The 27,944-nt window shown below is 38.6% G+C and overlaps 1 protein-coding gene across 3 annotated transcripts; it reads left to right on the top strand.

Moving 5' to 3' along the window:
- Positions 1-9,484: 9,484 nt before the first annotated feature.
- LOC135704883 (platelet glycoprotein 4) lies at positions 9,485-27,885 on the top strand. Of its 3 annotated transcripts, XM_065226416.1 has the most exons (8): positions 9,485-9,709; positions 9,767-9,931; positions 18,105-18,268; positions 18,387-18,638; positions 18,714-18,914; positions 23,636-24,035; positions 24,106-24,353; positions 27,622-27,885. In XM_065226416.1, exons 2-8 carry the CDS (start codon positions 9,844-9,846, stop codon positions 27,865-27,867), a joined length of 1,599 nt encoding a protein of 532 aa, XP_065082488.1. In that variant the 5' UTR covers positions 9,485-9,709; positions 9,767-9,843; the 3' UTR covers positions 27,868-27,885. The 3 variants fall into 3 exon arrangements, with proteins under 3 accessions (XP_065082488.1, XP_065082486.1, XP_065082489.1); XM_065226414.1 differs by having other exon boundaries at positions 9,485-9,931; XM_065226417.1 differs by lacking the exons at positions 9,485-9,709; positions 9,767-9,931 and adding an exon at positions 17,873-18,049.
- Positions 27,886-27,944: the final 59 nt, after the last annotated feature.

Below are 27,944 nucleotides of genomic sequence, written 5' to 3'. Positions count from 1 at the left end.
CAAAGTTGTTTTTATTTACTTGTGTACAATTCGTAATTAATCATGTGATGTTGTTTTTGACATCATCCACATCCAGAGGGCCTGTCACTTTCGAATGTATGAGAATGGTAGGAAACCATTTGAAAATGCATGAATTTTTTTAGTTTTTATTCATTATCGTCTTTATGGGCAGTTTTAGATGCACAAAAATTGCACGAGTACATTACTATGGTAATAAGGTAAACACTCGTTTATTTGTTTCCTTCTGTGAAAGCATGTTTAGTCGCAAATCGTGGATTTTCTGATATTCTCCTTACAGAAAAAATGATTTTCCTACCACTGAAGGGGCGACATCTCTCGGATCTTCAGTATAGCTACTACTTAAATCATATAATTAAGTGCGTTGCTTTCAACTGAAATTCAACTGGACTATGCGCAGAAACTGAAAATGGGTTCAGTTTTCTTGGACATTAAGGGGGCTTTGATTCTGTATCGTTGTCTTTCCGATAAACTCCACGATAGTGGGCTTTCACCAATTATGAGCAACTATTTGACCAACTTGTTGTCTGAGAAATATATCCCTCCCCATGGACATGGAGGTTGACGGTACTGAAGCAAAGGGTTATATTTAATTTCTTTATATTTGCAACGATGATGATTTCCTATAGTGACACATATCACCTTCTTAATGCTTCAGTATGCCTCAAACGATTAATTCTTGGTTGTTGATAGAACTTCCTTGTAATATGGACCAACAGGTCTGTGCCATAAAAAGGGAGAACTTCCTTGATGAAATCGGTTGCTTCATGCAGACTGAGCAATTCTGATTATAGTATCAGATTTGCTCTGTATACAGAGGAACTGGGAGGGCTTATTAGAAACTTCTCACCAATAAAGTTATGATCTTCTAGTAAATTTTGCATATAATTTTATTAATATTTTATTTTATTTGAGCATATTATTTTTGATAAAGTCAATTAGAATTAGCATACGTTACAAGAGATTTAATATTACTGGCTCGTTTTTGCGTAAAATAATTAATACTTATTTTACTTGTTACCTTTAAAAGTTTTTTTTTAAGGTTTTTTTATTTATTATTTTTTTTTAGATCTGAAATTTTTTTCCAGTTTGGTTAGAAGTTTTGAAGCTAACGAATGTCCACAGGCCTAATAGAAAGATAGGCAGAAAAAGTGTTTTGTGTTTTGTGTGTCGGACGCTTGCTTTTTGGCCTCTTCTTGTGTCTAACATGTGCAGAGTATCATTATAGCGTCTAATGGTTTTGAGATTCCTGGTTGCGTGAAATATATTTGTGACAATATCTTTTTGAAATTCTAGTAGTCACGTTTTGTTTGTAGTTTATATTTTATTTCTTTCATGTAATTATCGTAAATAATAGTTATTCAATAATAGATAGTTCATCCATATAATTGTACTTTGACGCGAAGCGCTGTGGATTATGAGATGCTCGATGACCCTGGAGGGATCGATTTGCTTACTGAGCAGAAAATCATGGATTTAACTCCAAGCTCTTCCACAGCACAATAAATCGCCACCATCATTTGTATATTTGATATTGAACATTAACCTCGGAAACTATTTGCATATCAAGCGAAAACGTAGTCCTGTATTGTCGCGAAGCGTTATGGTTCTGAGATGCTCGATGACCCTGGAGGGATCGTTTTTGCTTACTGAGCAGAAAATCATGGGTTTAATCCCAAGCTCTCCGTCATGACTCTTAAAATTCATGATGACTAAACAAAATGAATATGTTCTTTCGATAGCCTGCTATCGAAAGATTAAATAAACAACAACAAAACAATAAATACTTTTGGTTGCATCGCCAACTTGAGGTGAATCCTAACCGGATACCCTACCCAACCCTCCAACTCCGTAGCACTTATGAGGGTGTCGCTAAGTCAGTGGTCCCTCGTTAAGTAAGTACTACATCAACATTTCCTCCCCTATCCCTAGTTATGGTAAACATGAGCGTGGCCGGGAATAGCGACAGTCATGCTTCTGTTACTCTTTTTTAGATTGGAACCAATGTTTACTCCACAGCATTATTACTGATAGTAGTTTAACTCAGAATTTCAGAAGAGACGTGAGTGTTGCTAGTATCCAATCTACGAAGTAGATCATAACAACGCTAACATGGAAATGGAAACTCGACAACTTCACGAATTAGTTACATGTATCTTCCCCAGAGCTCATGTTTAAGCCCCCTTCTTTATAATTTTTATGTAAAAGACTTTGATGGTTGTCTTGATGAAAATTGTTCGCTCCAAGGCAGCTTGCAGATGACGGCGTTGTGTCTGTTATAGGGCCAAGTGCACTGGACCTGCAAAGACCATTGCAAGATACCTTAGACGATTTGTCTACTTGGGCTATGAAGCTGGGTATCGAATTCTCTCCGGAGAAAACTGAGTTGGTTGTTTTTTCTAGGAAGCATCATCCTGCACAGTTACAGCTTCAACTAAAGGGTAGAACAATCACTCAAAGTATATCTTTCAAGTATTTAGGTGTCTGGTTCGATTCCAAATGCACATGGGGAAAATATATTGCGTATCTGAAACAAACATGCCTGCAAAGGATTGACTTTCTTCGTTCAATTACCGGAACTTGGTGGGGAGCACACCGGAAGATCTGCTCAGGTTGTACCGAACAACCATCCTTTCGGTTGGACAGTACGGCAGCTTTTGCTTCCAATTCGCAGCAAAAACACACATCCTTAAGCTGCAAAGGATTCAATACCGTTGCCTTCGTATTGCGCTAGGCTGTATGCACTCGACTCATACGGATTGTGCTTTTGCTACACGCAGAAAAAAATATTTTAAACGTAATAATATTTGACGTAAATTTAATAAGAATTTCATTTTGTTTTGGCTGCAAAATGAAATCATTATTATTTCAACAATCCAGTATCTTTGTTTTTAAAAACCCATGGATTGTTAAATCAAAAAGAAAATCTTTTTGAATTTACAAGAGCTTTTATGGTTTTGACGTAAGCTGTCAAATTTGGCAGCTGGGTCAACAAAAAATATGTTTGTTTTTAAAAGAGATTTCTTGTTGATTCAATCATATTTATTTTATTAAGCCTAAAAATATACGCAGTAGAAATAAAAATATGTTTATTGATTCAGTTTTTAATAATTTGCGATTATTTTTATGTTTTGTTTTCTATTTGTTACCAACAGAATTACAATTAAATTTAAAAAAAAAAACTTTCTGAGGCATAAAATCTCTCCGGTTCATGAGCTAATGGGTCGATAGGTAGGGTCCAGGTGTGGGAGCGGCCTTCCTGGCGTTGGGAGCATTGGTACTCAGTACTGAAAATAAGATCGACGGAAAAAATCAAGGAAAAAAAGAAAAACTGCTTATTTTTTGCAACAGCAGAATACTTACTTACCTCTAGAGCTGAATCAAACGAGATTTTTTTTGTTATTGTTTACATTTTTGTCCGGGTTTTCACGAGGGAATGGTTGGTAGTTATTTTTGCATTCATGGCCCGGGGAATTGACACAACAAATAAATGTTAAATTAAAATTAACTATTGTTGGCTTGATAAAAGAATATTGTTATTTTTACAATAGTTGCAGTGGAAGAGTGGCTTATGAAAACAAAAAGAATCTTATTTTGAATTTATTTGAATAAATATTATCGAAACAATAAAATGCAATATAATTTCAACCGGAATTGTTTGTGTAAATACAAATAAAGTTTTTTTTTGGTTCAATGCAAACAATTTTCTGTCCGTGTATGGCTAGCTGCGTGCACGCTGAATAGATAGAAAGAAGATTGCCGACGATTCTGAAGATTTCCTGCAAAAAGATGATGCGCGATGCAAGTAGATGCGAGAAATGAAAGAAGATTTTTCGAAGATTGATTCGCTAGTTGGAGATTTGTTAAGTATCTAGACTTGAGATTTAGATGTGACGCCCCCCTTTTAAAAATAATAGGATTTTTTTATCTAGATAAAAATAATTTGTCCAGAATAGATCAGACACGAACCACTTCATAACTTTACATGCGGGTTCACGGCATAGCTAAATATTTCCCACGAACACGATGCCAGATGTCAGTAGTGTGCTTTGGTCAGAAATTTTATTGTTTTTGTCGGTTTGTCGGTGCTATGAGTACATGACGCTCGAGATTTTTTTATAATTAGTTCATTTGTACAGGCTCAATCGAATAAACATTACAGAGCCGAGTTATCATTTTCGTTATACATTATTACTGTCTTATATTTAAAGTTAAAGGAACTGGACCGAGTACTCGCGGTTGTCTCGAGTGGAGATTTACAATTTTTGGGATGGGACAATGGAGAAGGAGTTTTGAAACGTGATTTACGATACAAATATTTAATTAATCCTAAACATTGACATTATATCTATTCATCTTGAAAACAAACATTGAAAAAAAACCCACACGTACAAAGTACAAACTAAACACAAGGTTAATCAAACTTACAATCTAAGGTTTATATTCTTAAAGTAAACATATATGAATTTCATAGACTCCAGATCGCGCCCACCCAAGATATCTCGAACTGGAACATTGGGTTGTCTACCTCGAGCCCGAAGGGAATCATATAAATGTGATCTGACTCCACGATACTCCGCACAAGACCAAAGGATGTGATCAGCGTCCTAGTAACCTTGTCCACATTCACAGAGATTGCTGTCTCCCAACCCCACACGGAACAAGTGAGCGTTTAGACAATAGTGATTGTACATGAGACGAGACATCACGCGTATGAAGTCTCGACTCAAGTCCAACCCTTTGAACCATGCAAACTTCGACATCTTAGGGATAATTGAATGTAGCCATCGTCCCAAGCTCCCTTCACTCCATTGATGTTGCCAGCTAACGATCGACTGCTATAGGCGATTTGTCGACCATAAATATCGCCTTCCATAGCGCCCATCTTCGCAAATGAATTTGCCTTCTCATTGCCCATAATTGAGCAATGCGAAGGGACCCACGCGAAGGTGATGATGAAAGAGCGCACGGATAAAGCACTAAGCAGCTCTCGTATTTTCAAGAGAAAATACGAGAAGTGCTTTACCGGCCTAATAGAACGGATAGAATCGATAGAACTAAGACTATCCGTAAAAATAAAGTACTGATCTGGAAGAAGTGAAGCAATAGTTTCCAAAGTGTAGTGAATTGCTGCCAGTTCAGCCACATACACAGAACAAGGAGCTTCAAGTTTTCGAGAGGCGCTATGAAATTCATTAAATACATCAAAACCAGCGGACTCTACTATTAGAGATCCATCTGTGAAAAACGTACTTGCAGAATCAACATGGCCAAACTTTACAGAGTATAATGACGGAGCAATCATAGGACGATGATGCTCTGGAATTCCGCGGATTTCCTGCGTCATAGATAAATCAAAATTCACTGAATTGCCGAAATCGGAGAAGACTACACGATTGGGAATATTTCTTGAAGGGTTGACATCCTGTGTTAAATATAGGTGGTACAAAGTCATAAAACATGTTTGAGGATTTAGCTCCAGAAGCTTCTCAAAGTTTTCGATCACCAGTGGGTTCATTACTTCGCAACGGGTGTGGAGCCTCAGCGATAACTCTGAAAAACGGACGAATAGTGGCAACATGCCCGCCAGCACTTCGAGACTCATAGTATGAGTCGAGTGCATGCATCCTAACGCGATACGAAGACAACAATACTGGATCCGTTCCAGCTTGATGATGTGCGTTTTAGCTGCCGACTGGAAGCAGAAACTACCGTACTCTAAAACCGATAAAATCGTTGTCCGGTACAACGTCAGAAGATCTTGTGGATGGGCTCCCCACCACGTTCCGATAATTGATCGAAGGAAATTGATCCTTAGTTGGCATTTTCGTCTCAGATACTCAATGTGGGATTTCCAGGTGCATTTGGTGCATCGAACCAGACCCCAAGATATTTAAAACAATTCGTTTGAGCGATCGGTTTATCCAAAATTTGCAGCTTTGGTCGTACTGGGCTACGCTTCCTAGAAAAAACGACCAACTCAGTTTTCTCCGTAGAGAATTCGATACCTTGCTGAATAGCCCAAGTAGACAAATTGTCCAAGGTATCCTGTAAGGGTCCTTGCAGGTCAACCTCTTTTGGCCCTGTGATAGACACTACGCCGTCATCTGCAAGTTTTCTCAACGTGCAATTGTCCCTAAGACAGTCATCAATTTCTCTAACTTAGAAATTGTACAAAAGGGGGCTTAAACATGAGCCTTGGGGGAGACCCATGTAGCTAAACCGAAAAGCTGTAGTGTTTCCATGACAAAAGCTCATATGTTTTTCTGACAGCAAATTGTACAAACAATTATTCAATAATGGCGACAATCCACAAGCGTGGAGTTTCTCTGAAAGAACTTCAACGGATACCGAATCAAAAGCCCCCTTGATATCGAAGAACCCAGAAGCCATTTGCTCTTTCTTAGCAAAAGCCAACTGAATTTCCGAGGAAAGCAGCGCGAGACAGTCGTTCGTTCCCTTTTCCCTACGGAAACCAAATTGAGTATCTGAAAGAAGGTGGTTCGTCTCAACCCATTTGTCGAGGCGAAAAAGGATCATTTTCTCCATCAATTTCCGAATGCGAGACAGCATCGCGATGGGCCGATACGATGGGCACGGAATCCGGACACACTTTTCGCGCGAATTTAAGAATCCATCGATCCGAGTATTCCTCGCTTTCGTTGTTAGTAGACCGGTTACGCATTCTTCGCGCCGTACTCCAAAGCGTATTCATAGAAGTTTCGCGCGTCAATCCGTCTACAAACTGCCGCCAGTAACCCCGTTTTTTGGCCTTGATGAGGCTCTTGAGTTCGCGTTCAAGAGATGTGTATGCGTCGAAATGCTCGCGTGTTCCGCGTTTCCGAAAAAGTTTAAACGCGACGATACTGACGATACTGTATCGCCTATCGCGGATTGGAACTTAGTCCAATCGATGTTACGGGTTAGATCATACGCCACGTTAACGGATTCTGTCAACTCGTCACCCACTGGCAATCGAAATTATGATCGGCAGATGATCATTACCGTGCGGATCCTGGATTACATACCAAGTGCAATCCAACGAAAGTGAATTGGAGCAAAAGGTGAGATGTAATCTGCTACCATTCGATGATGGACCAACCAAACGTGTTATTTCTCCATTGTTAAGAATTGTCATGTTGAAGTTGTCGCAGAGATCATAAATCAAAGTAGAACGGTTATCATCGTACAGCTCCCCCCAAAATGTACCGTGGGAGTTGAAATCTCCCATGATCAACCATGGAGCGGGAAGGTACCGCACATATGTCGAAAAGTTGTTTGCGATTAACAGAGACTCTAGGAGCAATATATACAGAAGCAATACAAAGCCTCTTACCTTTAATGGTAGCCCGACATGCGACAACTTCAATGCCGGGGAATTCTGGAAGATTCACTCTATAGAAAGAATGGTACTTTTTTAATCCCCAAAAGTACCCCTCCTCCACGTGAATCCTCACGATCCAATCGAATAATGTTAAAATCGTAAAAAGGGAGATCAATTTCTGAAGAGAGCCATGTTTCACAGAGGGCAAATGCATCCCAATTATTGTTATGGACTAAATACTTGAACGAATCTAATTTCGGAATAAGGCTTCGATAATTCCACTGTAGAACAGTGATCAATCCCCTACGATAGCTGCAAGGAGGGGCCATTTTGAAGTCAATTGCTTCAAGAAGGATTTCACAGTGGGAAGCAATGTGGGGACAATGCTTTTCAGAGGATCAGAAATGTTGAGGTATTTGAGAATACCGTCCACAATGTTATCAAATGAGAACAACCGTTCCTTTTTACTTTTTACTTTTAAGTAATCACTAGTCACTTGTAGCTGATGGCGTTTTTGGACCAAAAAAACTGCGAAAAACCACCAAATACCTCGCCAAATACAACGATATCCCGAGGTACAAATATAGTAATTATTAAAAAAAACGATATCCCGAGCACGCGCACTTTTGCTACTGTTAAGAGCCACCCACATTAGATCCGTTTGCGTTGCGTTGACGTAAATATGACAGTTAGACAATAGATTTAGCTGTCACTTTGCCGCAACGCGTCCGATCCGGATCTAATGTGCGTGGGCCATTAGAAACAATAGACTTCTCTGACATTTGTGAAATGCACAAGTATTAGTGCAGAACTCGGGGTAAATTATAAGTATTAGTGCAAGAAAACCTTTGAATTTACCCAAACTTCTGCACTAATACATGTGCAATTCACAAACGTCAGAGAAGTCTATGTCCCGAACTCGAATGAATAAGAAGAAGAATAAGAAGAAGAAAGAGGAGGAGGAAAATGTGAAGACAAATAATAATAATAATACTGATAAGAAGAAGAAGAAGAAGAAGAAGAAGAAGAAGAAGAAGAAGAAGAAGAAGAAGAAGAAGAAGAAGAAGAAGAAGAAGAAGAAGAAGAAGAAGAAGAAGAAGAAGAAGAAGAAGAAGAAGAAGAAGAAGAAGAAGAAGAAGAAGAAGAAGAAGAAGAAGAAGAAGAAGAAGAAGAAGAAGAAGAAGAAGAAGAAGAAGAAGAAGAAGAAGAAGAAGAAGAAGAAGAAGAAGAAGAAGAAGAAGAAGACTGGCATTGGCAATTGTGAGCAGCGTCTATGTTGAGGGCAACTTACAAAATGTAAGGCCAGGTACCCACTGGTGTAACATCTGCTGCAACATGTCGACGTTCGCCACATGATACACGACATTGACGTGGTATTTTTACATGTTATATGATGTCACACCGTCTTTACACCAGTGGGCACCGGGCCTAATGAAATAAACTACACTTAAATTGTTGACACGGTAACGAAATATATAGTGCTTATAGATATTTTTAAAAATAATAATTTATATCTTATTGAATAATATAAAATAATTCCCCGTTTATTAGTGATTAAAATTGGCAAACGTCTATGTGGTTAACTTATTACCGAAGACAACAAATCAAGAAGACTGGCAACTTTGCCAGAATCCAAGCGACAGATACAATGGCGCTGCGCTTGACTGAAGGTGGAAGCAACGCATAGAAAAATGAGCAAATACACAAACCCTTCTTGTGAGGATGTAATCTTTGCTATCAAATTCGTTCGAAGCATTTACCTTTGAGCGGCAGATGACGCGATTGTACCTGTCTCATAGCGTTCGTATGAGAAAATGGAAGAGTTGCCAGTCTTCTTGATTTGTAGTCTTCGCTATTACACTTGATATGAAAATTGTTTTTCTTAAGAATTTGATTGCTACGGTTATAAAACCTTACATCCAGCTTTTATTATGCTGCTTTATAGCACGAAACAAGGCTGGAAATGTTTGTTAGGATGCTAGTTGCCCTGTTCGCATCAAACACGTAGAGTGCGATCTCCTCTGGGCATCGTCATCAGGCAGTATCGACCGTATCAACATCTTTCATTCATTTCTATACCAAGCAACATGTGATTTCAACAGCACATGCAAGCAATCATACAAATGCTGTCAATAAAATGTAAAAGCAATCTTTATCACATGCTGCTATTTACGTATTCATCGTATATAGAAATTCAACGCAAAACTCATCAGTTAGTCTTAGTCTGACAAGCTAACGCTTCGGACCAACTTACTGGCGGAATTCTAAAGCACAGATTTCATGCTTATATTCGAGACGCCAACAAATAAATCAATAAATTCATTGAAATACATATATACGGTGATTTAGTTATTTCAAGGGGCATAAGTGAGATGCTTATTTACAGAATACACAATGATTTACTAGTTCTTATCTTATCTCTAGTGAATAGCATTTCAAAACGCACGAGTGATTATTTGTGCTTCTAAACAGATCAATACTTAGAGAAGCTTCAATTGATTATGTTACAAGTTCAATGTTTTGACACGAATAAAATGGTCTCAAAAGAAATTCCAGTCAAGGAAACAAAACATCGCGCCAAGTGTAGCGGTAAGTATATACAATGTGGCTTATAGTTAAGTCTATTCATTTTTAATCGAGCAGAAATCGAGAATACAGCATATTGTTACGCGTCATTCTATGGTTATCTAGTTTATTACTTCAGAGCTACCGTTTTAAATCTGAACACTTTTAAGTTTGAACCCCGCTAATCTGCACGACGTGCAAACTAAAAATTGCTCAGGCGTCATTAAGTACAAGGAATGGAGAAAAGTGAAATGGAAGGATTCGAAACGGAACGCAGAATCAAAACAAAACAGCAAATAAGGCTACCAGAAACCAGCATTTCTCATGGTCGTAGCACAGACAAACAGACATAATAGGGGAAATGGCTCTAATGTTGGCCTATGGATCTAAGATTGGGCCCATGGCTAAAAATATGCTATTTATCAATTTTATCTAGATGAACGCGTCATTGGGACGGTACTAATGAATATTTTTGGTCGCTTTTGAAAGTTTAACGATTGCTGTATTTATGTATGCACACAAATGGAGCGTCACATATCATATAAACTTGTAATGTAAAGTTTTGAGACATTTCGTGCAATGTAGCAAATATTGTATACAAAAGCCCTTTGTTGTAAACAACATTGTTTACAAGTTGCTCGGTTGCGTGAAATGAAATACAAGTTTACGTGAATGAATGTTTACATCACTATTAAAATTCAGAATTTTTATCTGTGTGGGCCCAAATTAGGGGCATTTAGGCCGACATTACATCCATTTCTCCTACATTGAATATTTTTCAATACGGTGTCACTACTGTCTTCTGTTGAGTATACTAACAGATGGTGGTAGTGTGTAAACGTCAAATGCAAGGGTTATTGACAATGCGCGCCACAGGTGGCGGTACTATACCAACTATAAACATTGACCGTTAAATGCGTGTTCGATAAACTAATTGCCAGTTTTATGTCTGTTTGTCGGTGGTCTTAGGGCTACTAGAAGTTCAAATTAAAAATTAACCCCGTTAATATGCGCACAGCAAACAATAAGGAATTTTACATTACACACACAGAAAAAAAAAGTTGTTGAATATTACATCCAAACTGCTGCAACCAGGTCAATCCATCGGTTGTGTAATATAACGCTGTGTATAAACCAAAACCATTTTAAAATTAAATCGCTTTAAACTATGTTTTAATTTAATTTTACATTAAAAATCATGCCCATTAAAAGAGCAGGATAAAACTCATAAAAGTACACGATTATTCGATTAATTTTCTCTTGCAGTGTATTATTCTCCACGCGATGTAAAAACTTATCAAAGAACATCGAATTTTCAACGAGAAAATCTATAAATTTACATGCTTGCATAATCAACAAACATTGAGAAAGCTAATATGGCGGACGGACCGGTTATTCGATCAGTTTTTTCTCCGCCGTTTATAGTTCGAGTCACGTCTTTCGTGGAAAATGTCGGAGAAAGTGCATTGTAAGTTTTGTGCGCTCAGTTTTGGTTATGTGGAGCGATTTATCGTGCATAAGTGCGTCCAGAAATAGAAAATGGATGACAAAGTATTGATTAAACCGTACAGAGAGCACTTTTAGTTTGTTCAGAAAATCAAAAATTTGGATATTGAAAAATAGAAAAAACATTCAAAAACGTGCACATGGTTCTTTTTTTTCTCCTGGCTGATCGTTTTGATACAGTGGTGGAAGTGTAGGGTATGTACTGCGCTGTGAAGGCAGGTTATTCCGCGTGGGTGATATTCCACGTACCGTAAAACGGGGTATCTTTGATAATGCGGGTAACTTTGATGGTATAATATAAAGAATAAATTTACTCGCTGTGCTTTTTCCAAATAAGAAACATTGGTTCCAAATTGTAGCTTAGGGTATTTCCGTTGATATGGTATCAATATTTTAAATAGTATGTGTTACATATTTTACAAAAATATTAATAATGCAACGGCGCCGGTGGTGTAGTGGTAAGCGTGATTACCTCTCACCCCAGCAGGCCTGGGTTCAATACCAGTCGGCGCCGCCGGGATGTTCTGAGGCATAACATCTCTGATCACGCCTTCCTTCGGATGGGAAGTAAAGCCGTTGGTCCCCGGTTCATGAGTTGATGGGTCGATATGTAGGGTCCAGGTGTGGGAGCTGCCTTCCTGGCACGTCGGTAGCATTGGTGCTCAGCACGGAAAACAAGATCGACGGAAAAAACAAACCAAAGGAAAAAAATATTAAAAAACCATTTTCGTGTTTTTCGCCTTTTTGAAAAAGCACTCAAACCATCACTCATGAAATGTATTTCCGATACAGCGATCACAAATTCAATGTTGTATTCTTATTGCTTATGAAGTTTCTTGATTATATACCCGCATAAACGATAACCATAAAGAGTGCCTAACAACCTATTCGGGTTATCATCCCAACAATATGTGGTACGGTGGCACGATTTGTGGTATCGTTCATGTATGGTGCTCGTTTATTAGGGTACTCATTCAAAGTTTCATGTATAAACAACTAAATTGTTTGAGTTTCCCTCTTTTTTTTTCTACATTCATCGAGCATTATCAAAGTAACTCCAAATCGAAATACTGAAGTTCGGTCACAAAACTAAAAAAATGTGCCAATGCTTCAATTTTCGTTCAACATATTACTAACGAATTAACTCTTGGATCCTCAGTACTTGTTTTAAAAATATAAAATTTGAAAAACAGTCAATGCTGTAAAAAAAATTTAGAATATACTTTAAAAAACTATCAATGCTACCCCGTTTTACGGTACTTGACAATCAGTTCGATTTTATGCAAATTGGATCAAAAGCGAAATGCGTGTCCTGTAAAATTACACGATGAGCCCATCTAAAGCTATAGACGAGTGCACGGATGGATTTGAGTTCACTCACTCGAAAAAAGTGACACAACAGCGGGGCCCTGTTTACTAAAAATGAACACATGAATAATGCTCGCATAACATTTGCAAATGGATTTTGCAAATGGAGTTTTGTGGAGGCCAACCGGAGAGAAGACCGAAAACGAATACAACTTTGTGTGTGTGTGTGTGTGTGTGTGTGTGTGTGTGTGTGTGTATGTGTGTGTGTGTGTGTGTGTGTGTGTGTGTGTGTGAGTGTGTGTGTGTGTGTGTGTGTGTGTGTGTGTGTGTGTGTGTGTGTGTGTGTGTGTGTGTGTGTGTGTGTGTGTGTGTGTGTGTGTGTGTGTGTGTGTGTGTGTGTGTGTGTGTGTGTGTGTGTGTGTGTTTGTCATCCTCTATCCCTCACCCAGCCGGCGGCGTTGGACAAGTAGAACTGCGAATAATTTGATCAAATCTCATGCTCCGTAATGGTGCCCTTTATGTTGTGAAGACTAGTACTTCAAAAAGGGTAAGGGCAAGATAGGGTGTCCTCAACAAGTTAAGGGAACAGGATGCACTAGATGTCCACAACAAGTACAGCAAAACATCACATAGATGCCCTTATTCACACTAACTACGCAGGGGGTAGAAGGTTAATAAGAGCCACCGCCGCCAACTAAAGCTTGAACCGGGTACCTGGGACTCCCACGATATACCCGCGGCAATGGTCAGCAAACGATGCCTTGTGCGTATTTAGTATGTAATATGTATTTGAATACACAAAATGTTTGAAGCCATGCGTCATCTAAACCATAATTTGCATCACCACAAATACACTTGTCAACAATCTTCAACTGGAACGTACCGTGCCGATTCAAATTTCGGACACTTAAACTCGAATTTCGGACACTTTTAAAAGTTGATTATCTCGGTCGAATATGATCCACATGTCTTGTAAATTTTAAATTTTTTTGACTAGTGCCCTCCACGATCATCTAACATTATTACTTTGTTTCTAACTGGATGTAATATTTAATTAAAAATGAAAGTGTCCGAAATTTGAATCGTCCGAAATTTGAATCGGAACGGTACTCACCAAATCACTTCACCCGGGAGCGCATTCCCGATGCTTCCACGCATATTTTTCTCTCCACTCCAACCACACAACAACCAAATATCACTTTTCTTCACTTTTCTTTTTCAATTTACTCAGTGCACAAAAGCAATGCACCTAGCAAAACCCTAACAATAGATCAGCGCCGTTCTCATCACCACGTAAATAAACAGAAATTAAAATTTTCACTCGCGATGCCACAATTTTTTGGTACGGAAGAAACAATCAATCCACGCAGCGCCAAATCTTCTGATGCTTGCAATTTTGCAAACATGATGAATCATGTTTTCTTTCTTGATTCTAAAACTTCTCGGAAAGCGAGAAAACCGCCACTCACACACGTATAACCGTCCGGGAGGCAGAGTGCCAGCGCTAATCCGGCAAATGCAGCCGAAAACTATGAAAGAGAATGCACGCACAAAACAGAGAGCAAACTTTAGACACAACCGTATCCAAAGGCGTTCGAAACCCGATTCCTCTCTGGGTGTGTTACGAATGTACGCGGAAACCCAACGACACCATTTTGTTATCTCTGTTCACATAAAAGTGAGGTTATCTGATATTTCAATGCTGATAAAAAATCAGAACAAGCTATTTGACAAGCTTGTGAAACAGATAAAGGAGCAGTGAGCGCAGCCCCTTGAGGAAGGTGCTGCATTAGCAGTATCACCCAATTCATCTTACTCCTGTTCTTGATATTGACGAAGGTTTGATTAGGTTATCTCTATTAACAAGACTTTTAGCTATAGGCTGGTTAATCTCTTGCCAAATTTTTGCTTTTCCAAAGCATAGCATAATGATGCAACGGCGATTCGAATGGATTACGGGCCCGATGCCGACAACCCAAAGAAATTGAGTTTCCGTAGGATCTTCTGCGTTAAAAAGTACTTCAACTTTGAGGTCACTACGGAGGACAAGCGAAGTTTGGAAAAAGTTCTCGCAGCCTTTAAGAGAAAAGTGGTGTTCCGGGTGACGTTATCGTTGACCGGTTGGAACTCTTCACCTCCGCACAGTTGTCAATGGACAGCATTGACGATTTCATGTCTCACCTGAAGGTGTTGGCAAAACCATACCAGTTCGATGAGCTGGAACAAGAAATTCTAACGTTTAAGATCGTTGCATCGAAGAAGTGGCCACATCTCTAGATGCTCACGACAATTCGGCTCGACTTAAATAATAGGGCCCTATATTTGCAATGGCTGTCCAAACTCGATCGGTAGACAAACTTCACACCAGTCATAACGGGATTGAATCGACATTAAGACTGGCGAAGAAGTATCTATTTTGCCCGAGTATGAGCTTACAGATAGTGGATGCGGTCAAAAAATGCACCGTATGTGCAAAATTTGCCAGCAGTCAAGCAAAACCTCTTATGCGGAGTACTGCAGTTCCCGTGTATCCATTCCAGATTGTGCCGATGGACATATTTTTCACAGACTATGCGGGCAAACGGAGAAACTTTCTAATAAGCGTCGACCGTTATTCTGACTACATCGAGGTTAACATACTAAAGGATTTGTCAGCTTTACTTTGAACACCTGTCAGATTAGCTTTGCCCGCCATGGAGTTCCTCAGCTGGACATAATAGACAACGGAACTTTATCAACCACGAAATGAAGGAAAGCGTGGAACTTGAATCTTGCATATATGTGATGTTTTCTACTCGATAGGCTCAAAATGGGCGTAGATAACCCTATTTTCAAACTTTACATGTAAAAACATAAAATCGTTATTTTTATTTTTTTCTCTTTGTAACGTAACGGAAAGCTATGCACACCCCTCTTCTATGTAACAATTCGTAACGATATAGGTGACCCTCTTCCCCACTATAAGCGTTACGTAATTTATGAACGAAGCCGAATGCGTTCGGCTGAGCTTCTAGATGCAACATTACGTATTATTATTCAATAAGATGCTTTAAGTTGAATAATTATCATTAATTTTGTATCACCCTGTTAGCATTGATCTTGCTTTCCCCGAACTTGAACCACTTTAAATGGTGTTACGATCAAAATTTGGTCAATCAAGAATGCGTGCAAATTGATTGATTTTTTTTATTTTAAAAACTAAATTATTTTTTCTTTTTTAAGTTCAATTAGTATAAAGTATAGAAAAAAAAATCAGCTAAGCTTCCGGTTGACCGAATCCGAATTGCCAGGCCTTTCGTTTAACTCATGCCATCAGATTCTGTATCACACAGGGGACACATGCATGCTTGAACGAGCGAGGCTCTGGCTTGAGTGCTTCTCCTTGTACATGGTTCAGTTCAGAATTGATAATAGGAGAGTTACGCAGACTGAAACCAAAATCTACCTATCGAACTGTCAAACCGTCTACCTATCGAGTAAAGAGCCTGAATTTATAAAGAGACGACATGTCAAAATTGGAACAATCGACTATCTGTCAAAGTCATACGAAAAGCCATTCCAATCGAGCAAAAGACCTGTCAAATTGATAAGATGTCGTCTCGTTATAAATTCAGGCTCTTTACTATCGAGCATAGTAGACAAACTTACTCTGTTGCGCGGGAAGTATTGTTATCGAAACTAGAGGAAACTTCCACAACCCAGGTGAAGTCATCCGAGGTGTAAACAAAAACAAAGGTTTGCCAAAATAAAAATAAAATGCCCATTGATCAACATCAGTGGTGCAAGCTTCACTCTGCGTAACTCTTCTATTATCAACTCTGGTTCGGTTGAGTCAGTCTTGTAAAAGATGTTGTAGGCAACGCTGCGTGTTGTGTGGCATGTTTAGTGTCTATGTGGTGTGTGATGGAATCGGCTTTTGTAGATTGCGTCGGTTCACGACAGTACACACCTACAAAATGCGGGGTGTTTAGGTTTTTTAAATGCTCGATTAAAAGAAATACGTCAAGTTTAAGTCGACCAAATTTTGATCTTAACACCCTTCATTATACAGCAATTCCATAGAAAAAAGTTATAGTGGGTCTCAGAATTTCATGAAAATTGGTATAGTTCTTCCGTATCAAAAAATATTAGACTCGTAGTTTTTTATTGCGCCATTAGGGTGGCCATTTCCGTGTTAGGGTGGTCCAAAAAATCATTTTTTTTCAAAAATGTCTTTTTTCAAAAATTTATAACTTCTGAACCTCTTGACCGATTTTTACGATTGACCCTTCAAATGAAAGATGTTTTAATGTAGTTTTAAGAAAAGTTATGAAACACTCAGAGATATTTGATTTTGTAGGAAAAAATATGTTACAATTGCTTTTTCTTGATTTTCACTGCGAGGGTCTTCAACAACTTCTTATTTTAGTATTTATGGACAGCCTCCAGGCTGAACTGAATGTTGCACCCAGCTTGTAAGTTACTCATAGATTTCATTAGTCACAGCTGCTGTGACTCGATGGAGACGCATTGTGAACTACCTTGCGTCTTCATCGTTTCCATGCACGTGTGGTGCATATATTGCGGAACAATAATTTTTTATTTAAAAAAAATTGTATCTCCAAAACTGCTTCTCCGACATCGCTAATTTTTTGCTACTTCATGTAAAATTAAATGATCTTTCAATTAAAAATACTAAAATAAGAAGTTGTTGAAGACCCTCGCAGTGAAAATCAAGAAAAAGCATTTGTAACATATTTTTTTCCTACAAAATCAAATATCTCTGAGTGTTTCATAACTTTTCTTAAAACTACATTAAAACATCTTTCATTTGAAGGGTCAATCGTAAAAATCGGTCAAGAGGTTCAGAAGTTATAAATTTTTGAAAAAAGACATTTTGAAAATAAATGATTTTTTGGACCACCCTAACACGGAAATGGTCACCCTAATGGCGCAATAAAAAAAATACGAGTCTAATATTTTTTGATAAGGAAGAACTATACCAATTTTCATGAAATTCTGAGACCCACTATAACTTTTTTTCTATGGAATTGCCGTATAATAAAATACATAAAACAGATCAGACGTGCGTTTATTTATTCTCTGACTAGATATTTGTATGTTCACCGTTTGTTCGCGGCTCGCACTCGGGTATTCAACCACAATGATAAACATATTCAGTTATCAAACCTTGATTACCGGATGTCAGACCGAAGAACTAAAGTTTTAAAACAAATGTCAGAACAATTTGGTATAAAACTTTACTCGGGAAGTCCTAAAATGTTATAGGACTATTTTGATCATGTTTGGGATATCAACAACATGTTATAACTCCGCAGTCTGAAAAAGGTACAAAATGGTTAGATCTCACCAGTTGGAGGATAATTTCCGTTTTTCTTTTCAGACATAGCAGTGATCTCAACATCTTTAATCCTGGCTGTGATGTCTTTTACAATTGGATTTGTTGCACATAGATACGAGCTTACAAAAATAATTTTGGATGATCGATTAAAAATGAGAGAATTTACACCTCATTTCAAATGGTGGCAAGATACTTCTGATGTTTTGGTAAGTACTTTTATTTTAGTAGTAGAAAAATGATCACAGTTTTGCAGTTACAAATTTCAGCGTCACCAGTTCACATGCATATCAGAAATATTTCATAGTTTGTTTGTTCTAATCTCAGGTTACATGTAAAGTTTACGTATTTTCCGTGACAAATGCAGAGCGATGGATGGATAAGTTAGATAATCAGTTGAATTTCGAGGAGGTAGGACCCATAGTATACCGTGAATCGTTGGATCATCTTGATGTAGTTTTTCATCCTCAAAACTCAACAATTTCATACAACTCCAAAAGACAGCTCCATTTTATGCCAGAATTTAATGAAGATGGAATACTTAACAAAACTATTACTATTCCTAATACTGCTGTACTCGTAAGTTTGACTACATTTATATAGTAATAAATGCAATATTAATACAATTTCCACCATTTTTTCTACATTCCGCAGGCAATGGCAGCAAAATTACAAAATTCGAGTTTATTCGTAAAATGGGGCTACAAATTGATTCTATCTAGCTCCGGTGATAAAGTTTTTATGAATACAACAGTTTACAACTACCTCTGGAATCAAACAAGTCCAATCATGAAGTCAGCCAAAAAGATTGTTCCATTTATGGTTCCTGTTGAAAATATTGGCACCTTGAATGTGGTAATGTGTAGTAATATAAACATAAAAGGTTTTCTACCGTACCTTCTCTGCTGCTCATCGCAAGTCAGTCCCATTTGAGTTTTTGTCAAAACTCAGTTAGCTTATCACACATAGCTTCATTATACTACATGAACCCAACAACTTAGTTCTGGAAAAGTTTGGGAAACAACATAACGGGTTGTCCCATTACATAAGAAGTAATGGCATGAAGAAAACTTAAAACGTGTTTTTCTCGGCTTGCTGATGTGTACTATGGGACGGACTTACCATGAACGGCAGTACTTCATCTATATACAGAATGCTATGTTCAGACCATAGCCTTATAACATTTTTATAATAATTATCGACACGAAAAACGCAATCAAGATAGTCTTATGTTATAACTCTCCAGTCTCGGCATCTTCCCTTAAAAGCTGTACAGACTGGAGAGTTATATAACATATTATAACGGTTGTCAAATAATTGCAACACAGAAACCACCATCAAGATAGCGCTATAACATGTTATAACTCTGTAGTCTGAACGTACTATGAACGTACTATTATAGTACGTTCAGACTACAGAGTTATAACATGTTATAGCGCTATCTTGCTGGTGGTTTCTGTGTTGCAATTATTTGACAACCGTTATAACATGTTATAACTGCTCAGTCTGGACAGCTAAGGCTCTGAACCATTTGGTGGATTATTTTAACTTTTGGTTAAAATTTGACAAATGGAAAGCAATCGATTAACCCTGCTAATCGAGCATGGTTATTTCTGACAGACAAGAAGTAAAATTTTGACAACCTTGGCTCGACCGGTCGATCGACAGCACAGGGATTTTCGAACATTGAGAATAACTTTCGAAATGTCACTTTTAACCACGAGTTAAATTTAACTCGGCAAATCCGGCAAATGGTTCACAGCCTAAGTTAGCTAAGTTGGTAAAGCGCTGTCCATACTGAGCAATTACACACTTAAATTTTTTCGCCTAGATTCCAACAGCCGAGCAGTTCTGCAATTTATTTCGCTGAGATTCAGTAAAACAATTGCCGAGACTCAGCTAACAAATAACATTTTGCTGAGATATCAGCTAACAAACAGATAGTTTGCAGAGATATCAGCAAAAGTAAATGCCGAGGTAATCGGCTGTTGGAGATTTTACCGAGCTAGATTAAGTGTGTATAACATGGTATAACGATTGTCAAATAATTGCAACACATAAATCACCATCAAGATAGCGCTACACGCAGAAAAAAATATTTTAAACGTAATACTATTTGACGTAAAATCAATAAGAATTTCATTTTATTTTGGCTGCAAAAAGAAATCATCATTGTTTCAACAATCCTGTATTTTTGTTCCTCAAAACCCACACACTTAATCTAGCTCGGTAAAATCTCCAACAGCCGATTACCTCGGCATTTACTTTTGCTGATATATCTGCAAAATATCTGTTTGTTAGCTGATATCTCAGCAAAATGTTATTTGTTAGCTGAGTCTCGGCAATTGTGCTACTGAATTTCAGCAAAATAAATTGCAGAACTGCTCGGCTGTTGGAATCTCGGCGAAAAAATTTAAGTGTGCACACACTTAATCTAGTTCGGTAAAATCTCCAACAGCCGATTACCTCGGCATTTACTTTTGCTGATATCTCTGCAAAATATCTGTTTGTTAGCTGATATTTCTGCAAATAGTTATTTGTTAGCTGAGTATCGGCAATTGTTTTACTGAATCTCAGCAAAATAAATTGCAGAACTACTCGGCTGTTGGAATCTCGGCGAAAAAATTTGAGTGTGCATGGATTGTTAAATCAAAAAGAAAATCTTTTCGAATTTACAAGAGCTTTCATGGTTTTGACGTAAGCTGTCAAATTTGGCAGCTGGGTCAACAACAAAAATATGTTTGTTTTTAAAAGAGATTTCTTGTTGATTCAATCATATTTATTTTATGAAGTCTGACAATTCACGCAGTAGAAATAAAAATATGTTTATTGATTCAAAAATAATATGGCGATTTTCTTTTTTTTGTTTTGTTTTCTTTTTGCCACAAACAAAATTGCAATGAATTTCTGAGGCATAAAATCACTGATCACGGCTTCCTTCGGAAGGGAAGTAAAGCCGTTGGTCCCGGTTCATAAGTTTATGGGTCGATATGTAGGGTCCAGGTGTGGGAGCTGCCTTCCTGGCGTCGAGAGCATTGGTACTCAGTACGGAAAACAAGATCGACGGAAAAAAAACAAAAAAATTGATTATATTTAGCAACTTTTCGGAAATCTTGCACTTATTTCCCGAAATTCACAATTAAAATCAATACTTACGTGGAACGCGGAAAAGAGCTTAATCAAACGATAAAAGTTGATGTTAAAGTTATAACATGTATATGAATTATTATGGAACTGTATCGAGTTCCTCCCGATAAAGGTAACTCGGTGGTGAATAGAGCAGGGATAACTGGAATGGTTAATGGCAGATATCCCATTCAAGAAGTGGTTGTGAGCTCATATGAAGGTATCATCATCGCCAAATTTAACGAAATATGTATATGCAGTTGTTACGTACTCCCTAAATGGACGATGGAGCAGTTCCACCAGATTTTGGATGGAATAACCAATGAGCTGATCGGACAAAGACCGGTAGTCATCGGAGGAAACTTTAATGCATGGGAGACGGCCGTGAATCAACGTCACTTTCTGCAGTCCGTCGCTGGTGGCAAACATGAAATGGAGAGTGTGTATGGGATATACCGATAGCACCATCAGGCGATCCGGTATAGCATCGATTAACGGAATCCTGTGGTGATACCGAGAACGAAAATTTGCGAACGGAAGTGGAAGATGAAGGATTTCGACTATGATCTCTTCGTTGACTCCGAGTAGACAGCAGCTCCGTGAACCTGATGACGGACGAGTTGACAGAAACGTTAGTGAGGGCATGTGATACGACCATGCCTAGAAAACTGGAGCCAAAGAACCGCCGGCGCCCAGCTTACTGGTAGAACGGAGCACTTAGCACCCTCCACTTTAGTTGATTCAGAGCCAGAATACACGTTCAGAGAGCAAGAACCGATAAAGACATAGGAGCTTAGAGTAGTGTTCCGAGCGGCCAGGGCCGCACTAAAACAAGAGATGTCGCAAACTGTTTCAAAGAGCTGTACCGAGACGCTGATTCCAATCCCAGGGGCAATGCATACCGAGTCGTGATGGCGAAGGTCATTGGTCTATCGACGCCCACTGAAATATGTCCAGACAAATTGAAGGTCGACTGGACGAGGATTTCTTCCCAGACAGATGGGAGAATCAGAAGCCAGGAATCCAGTATCGTATAGGCACAGACAAACAGACATAACTCATTGAATATTTCTCGCCGTAAAATATCGTCGCTAAAACATTACCCTGTGGTGGGTAGTACGCTGAACAGATGGTGGTACTACCAACTACGATACTTTTAAATTGACCGTTAAATGCTTGCGAGTGTTATGTCTGTTTGTCTGTGGTATAGGCCTCTATGTCTGCTGGATATACAAGGCAAGCTCTCGTCAACATGCTGACAAAATGTCAGCACGGATTGTAAAAAGGGCCTGTTCGGATTTCGGAAAGGGAGATCAACCTAAGATGAAAAGTGATGAAAACTAAGATGAAACTGTCGGAAGAAAAACTTTATATTTCAGTTTCCTCTGGAGATGTTGATGCTTATATCGCAGCCCAGTGGCAGGCGCGTAGGCAACATGTTATACGGTGACAGCGGGCCCAGCACAGCAAAATAAATGATTTGAGCCCGGGACATGCTGCCTACTGTCAAACGCTGCTGTTGGTATAGGCCTTGTCACTGGCCTGTTATATCGGCATGATATAACCGATAACAAATATTTTACTTTTCGGTTCGTTAATCGATTAATCGATTTTTCGAATGAAAACGACCATCACTAGATGAATGTGGAACGTCATTTAAAATATAAGGACCGTACATAAATAATGATACAATTTGAAAGGGACCGGGGCTAATCACAAATTACGTCCCCACGGTAACTGAAATAAACACGAGTGTTCACCGGTTGGATCAACGGTGGATGCAATTAAGACAGTGGACGAGAGAGCCGAGAAGGCGTCCAAATAGAAGCGGAGATGATCGACACGGTATCCAACTAGATGCAAGAAGCAAAGCTGGCCCACCACAAAACAAAGCAGTATGCACTATCGCTGGAATGATCCCTATCGGCATCACCCTGACGGAGGACAGCGAATGCTAAAGGCGGAGAGAAGCCGGAAGAGTACCGAAGTGGCAGCAGGAGTGGGTGGATAACGGTAGATGGACATGTAGATTAATACCGATTATTTCGACCTGGGTGAACAGAAAATTCTGAGAAGTCAACTTCCACGTGACGCAGTTCCCGGCTGGCCACGATTGCTTCAGTAAATACCTGCATTGGTTCGGACACGCAGCGTCACCTCTCTCCCACCGGAGGCGACCTCCTTCCGATGTGACCCCAAAGAGCCACAGAGGTCACACACCAATGAAAAAATTCTTAAATGTAGAGGAAGATTTAAGCAATTTAATGCAAAAAAACCCCAAACGTTTACGTTGTTTCATTTGCTCACAAAAAAAAAATCCGAAAATCGTCGAGTTTTTTATGTGTTACTTGTATTTCCCCCCTTAAGAAGAATTTGAATGACAATTATAGGATATGGTTAATTAAATTTCCTAATATTACTTTTTTCACTACATACCCACACTGATACAGATGTACAACGACTATAACGATAGAGTGAACGTTCGGCATGGACTACAACATGGAGATGATCAGTTCTTCATGATCAATTCATACAGGAACCGGCCAACTGTTCCTGGATTCATACCTGAAAATGGTGATTGTTTTGCATCCATCGTGAACTCATCAGAGGGAGCTCTATACCAGCAGAATTTGGACGAAAATTCCATCATTATATACTGGAGAAGGACACTTTGTCGTGCAGTACCTCTCTACTTTGAAAGGAAAGTTCAACGTGGACCATTACTCGGCTATGAATATGTTCTTCCCGACAACTCATACGATCGATTAATGAACGGTACTGAGGACTGCTACAAAGGACAAAATAGTTTTCTGGAAAATGGCATGACGGATATGTCTAAATGTTATAATGGTATGTTATGTTTGATGAACTTTACTGAACAGTAATGAATGTACGTGTCAACGTAAAATATTATTTGTAGATTTTCCCGTAGCTGCCACAAGCCCACACTATTTCGCAAGGAATCTATCGATGGCAAAGAAAATATCCGGAATGCGTCCGGATCGCGAGAAACATTACAGCTATACAATTGCTGATCCAACCCTCGGTATTCCAATAGATCAACGTGCTCGAACGCAGAGCAATCTAGTAATTCCTGAGTTAAACGGGTTTTCAGATGACATTCAGATGTTTAGCAACATGATTCTGCCTATGTTCTGGATAGAATATGTAAGTATTTCTGTTTATTGAATTCGACATGATTTACGCTCGTCCGTCGCCAGGGATGGCATCGGTGCCGGATGTTCAGCTCTACAATGTGAAAATTGTTATGTTTGATCAGGAGAATACTAGCTTTTATGTATCTATTTTATTATGGATTAACTAAAAAGTCAATGGGACTTAACGTTAGTTTTTGTGTGCTAGATAGAGAAAGACGATTAAACGTCAAAAAGGTCTATCGACTTTTATAACGTTTGCTGAATGCTAAAGTTTGAGGAACCGGTGAACACTCGTGTTTATTTCAGTTACCGTGGGGACGTAATTTGTGATTAGCCCCGGTCCCTATTCATGTACGGTCCTTATATTTGAAATGATGTTTCACATTCATCTAGTGATGGCCGATTTTCATTCGAATAATCGATTAATCGATTAACGAACCGAAAAGTAAAATATTTGTAATCGGTTATATCATGCCGATATAAGCATTAACATCTCCAGAGGATCATCACCGATCGTTTCAAACATGTGCTGCACTCTCATAGGTGGAAAAATGGCAGCACAGCGAACAAAAAATAATCGATTAGTTGTTCATCGAGTAATTAAAAAATGGGGCATCGCTGATTTTGGTGTGATTGTTTTGATAAAAAGTGCACAAAATTTCATCTCTACCGAGGGGGCAGCAAGCCGGCGCCGGTGGTGTAGTGGTAAGCGTGACTGCTTTCTAACACCCCGATGGGTCTGGGTTCAATCCCAGCCGAGGTCGGTGGGATTTTTCTGAGGCATAAAAATCTCTGGTCACGTCTTCCTTCGGAAGGGAAGTAAAGCCGTTAGTCCCGGCTCATGTGTGTTGAATGGGAGCGATACCCTACGCAGGCGTGGAAGCTGCCTTCCTGCACATTCGATTACCGTCAATGGATGCCAATCGATGCCCGTCGGTGATTGGCACTAGATTGCGGAACAGAGACCGACATTAAATAAAGGAAAGAAGAAGAAGAGAGGGCAGCAAAACCACAAAATTACCTTGCATATTCATTGGATGAAAGGAACCGTAAAAGAGGACACAAAAATAGAAAGTTTTTCTTCCGACAGTTTCATCTTAGTATTCATATTTGGTGTGAGTGAAAGAATTGGGGGAATCATAAGTACAAATATATGTGCGCGTACGTTTACACGGTTTTCTAAAACGTATATCAAAGTATAAGTACAAGAAAACGGTGTACATATACGCATTAGGGTGCTTCATTAAAAAAAGTGAAAAATTTCTAATGGTTCTGATAGTCTGATAATTCATAACACCAAAATATGAGCCTGTGCAAAAAATGGTAAAGATTGATTAAGGTTTAGAGGTCGCGCCAAGATATGGAGATTTCGGTGAATTAGTATGGGAAATTATTGATTTTCCCATACATTCATCTAAATTTGATGGTAGTTTTCCAAACGTTGGTATCTTGTAAGCCTGTTGTTGTTGTGGTAAAGTTGGCAGTGTTGTCTTGCACATATTTATCTGTCAATTTACCCAATTTTGTCAATTTTTCGCTTTTCTATATTTCTTGATCTGCTGTAAAATCGTAGTAAAAATAGGTTTTTTGGTCATTGCCAACCCTAATAAAATGTGTATGTTTATTTTGTTAACGACGTGTTCGGGGTATCGTCCAAACCATTTGTTGAATAGTTCTACCATTTTTGTTTTATAAGATGTTTGAAAAATAACAATATTATTTGCCCTAAATCAAATGCCATTTTTTTTCCTTGTTTTATTTTCCGTGCTGAGCACCAATGCTACCGACGCCACACAGAGATTTTTTTTTTTAATTTTAAGTATCGCGTAAAATCTCCCCTCGTTTAATTTTGAGCTACAGTTGGCATAAACAACGAAATCGTTTACAAGCTTGCATACAATATTGCTAATTTAAGCGATATAGTGTACCGATCTTTGTACAAGTTGAGCGAATTCCAAGTAGAGCAATGAATTTTGTACAAGTTCTTGGAACTACATAGAAGCTTTGCTAGAATTTGGAGAATTTCGGGGTTTTGTAGATGGGAATATTGTAGAAATTCAAATGATAGTCTGAGATGTTGGTCAAATTTCAGGGAGCAGTAAATTAAATTTACAAGTTCAAACATCTTTGAAAAAATAGTTTCGAACCAATTCTATTAGTTTTTGTTTTTGAAATTTTTTATCACTTGAAAATCGCTTTCGGTACAGTAACACCAGCACATAAGAATAAAAACCGCACTTCTTCGGCGGTAAAAACAGACAGCGAATCGAAAGCGAACGCAAAATTAACGCTGCAAAAACGCGCGAACAGCGTCGACTTGCCGCGTTGGCTTGAGCGCTTCCGTACGCCGCCATGCATTTAAAACGCGGCGAATTTATTTAGGGTACCTTAAGGGCTGAATAAGCCATTTCATAGCTGAAGAAACATATGTTTGACTGAATAAGCTCTTGTTCTGCTGCCAATGTTCGTTGGGTACTTTTTGGGGGTGATGTGTTTGAATGAAATGTGTGCGTTATGAATAGTTAGTTTGAAACATGGCTACCGAAATACTACGCTTATAGGGCCCTTTTATGTAAGTCGAGTCCATCATCATTTCTGGTCAGTGGTCTAATTTGGAATTACTTCTGTAATCGCTCCAGTCACGTGACTAGTCACCAAATGAAAAAAAAAAGTGATATAAGTGGCACTCACAATCGTCGAGTGACGGTGATAATAAAAATTATCTTTAAAAAAAATATGAAATTATAGGGTTAACTACCCCATTTCCGGCCTATTAAGCACAACCCGCACTTAGTCTTTCTTAATCTAGCGCAGTTTAGCACCAAACGGAATGTTATCATTATTGATGGCTTCCAAATTTATTTACCTTTCAGTATGTACCGTAAGATTTGATAAAGAGAAACAAATCGTTGAGATATTGTCAAAAGTGCTTCTTGACGCCAAACTCGGCCTACGGATGCTAAACTCAGCCTAACGCATTGAAACGCCAATGAATTCACTTCGGCCTATCGGATGAAGACAAAAATTGATTCGGTCGGAGCGCTTCTTTTGTTTTTGGGAATATTGGGTGCAAACCTTCATATCATGCGTTCTAATTGACTTCGTTCCGGAGCGTATTAACTCAAGTATCGTACCAAACGCATAATTCACTTGTTAGCTCTGAAATCATGGATTTATTTGAAGTTTTCTACGCAATAGGCCCAAAGTGGGCGATAAGGCCGAAGTAGTCCTCTACCCTATTATCTATTATATTCTTATATATTTATTTATTTTTCCAGCACCAAAATGAATTACCTCCACGTATCATCAAGACCATACGGATGTTCCACATCGTTAAGGATATTCAATCGTATATACCATACTTCTTTTATACAATATTTCTCCTTTTGTTAACTGTGGCATCACATAGAGCTCGGAAAATCGACAGCATCAATGAGAAGACACGCTTCGCTCCTTTTATTGGAAATCGCTCAAATAACACTGTTTGTCATAACAATAACAATTCGGATATAATAAAAGATTGATCCAGCTGATTTTTAGTCAATGAATTTTTACTCTTAAAATAAATGGTTTAACTCAGATATTTACATTTTCGGGTTTT

Source organism: Ochlerotatus camptorhynchus, unplaced genomic scaffold (genome assembly GCF_037179485.1).
Source record: "Ochlerotatus camptorhynchus isolate MF236.1 unplaced genomic scaffold, CSIRO-AGI_Acam_v1.1 ptg000250l, whole genome shotgun sequence".
NCBI classification, from domain to species: Eukaryota; Metazoa; Arthropoda; class Insecta; order Diptera; family Culicidae; genus Ochlerotatus; species Ochlerotatus camptorhynchus.
The sequence above is the reverse complement of the archived record's forward strand: the minus strand, read 5'-3'. Positions and strand labels throughout refer to the sequence as shown.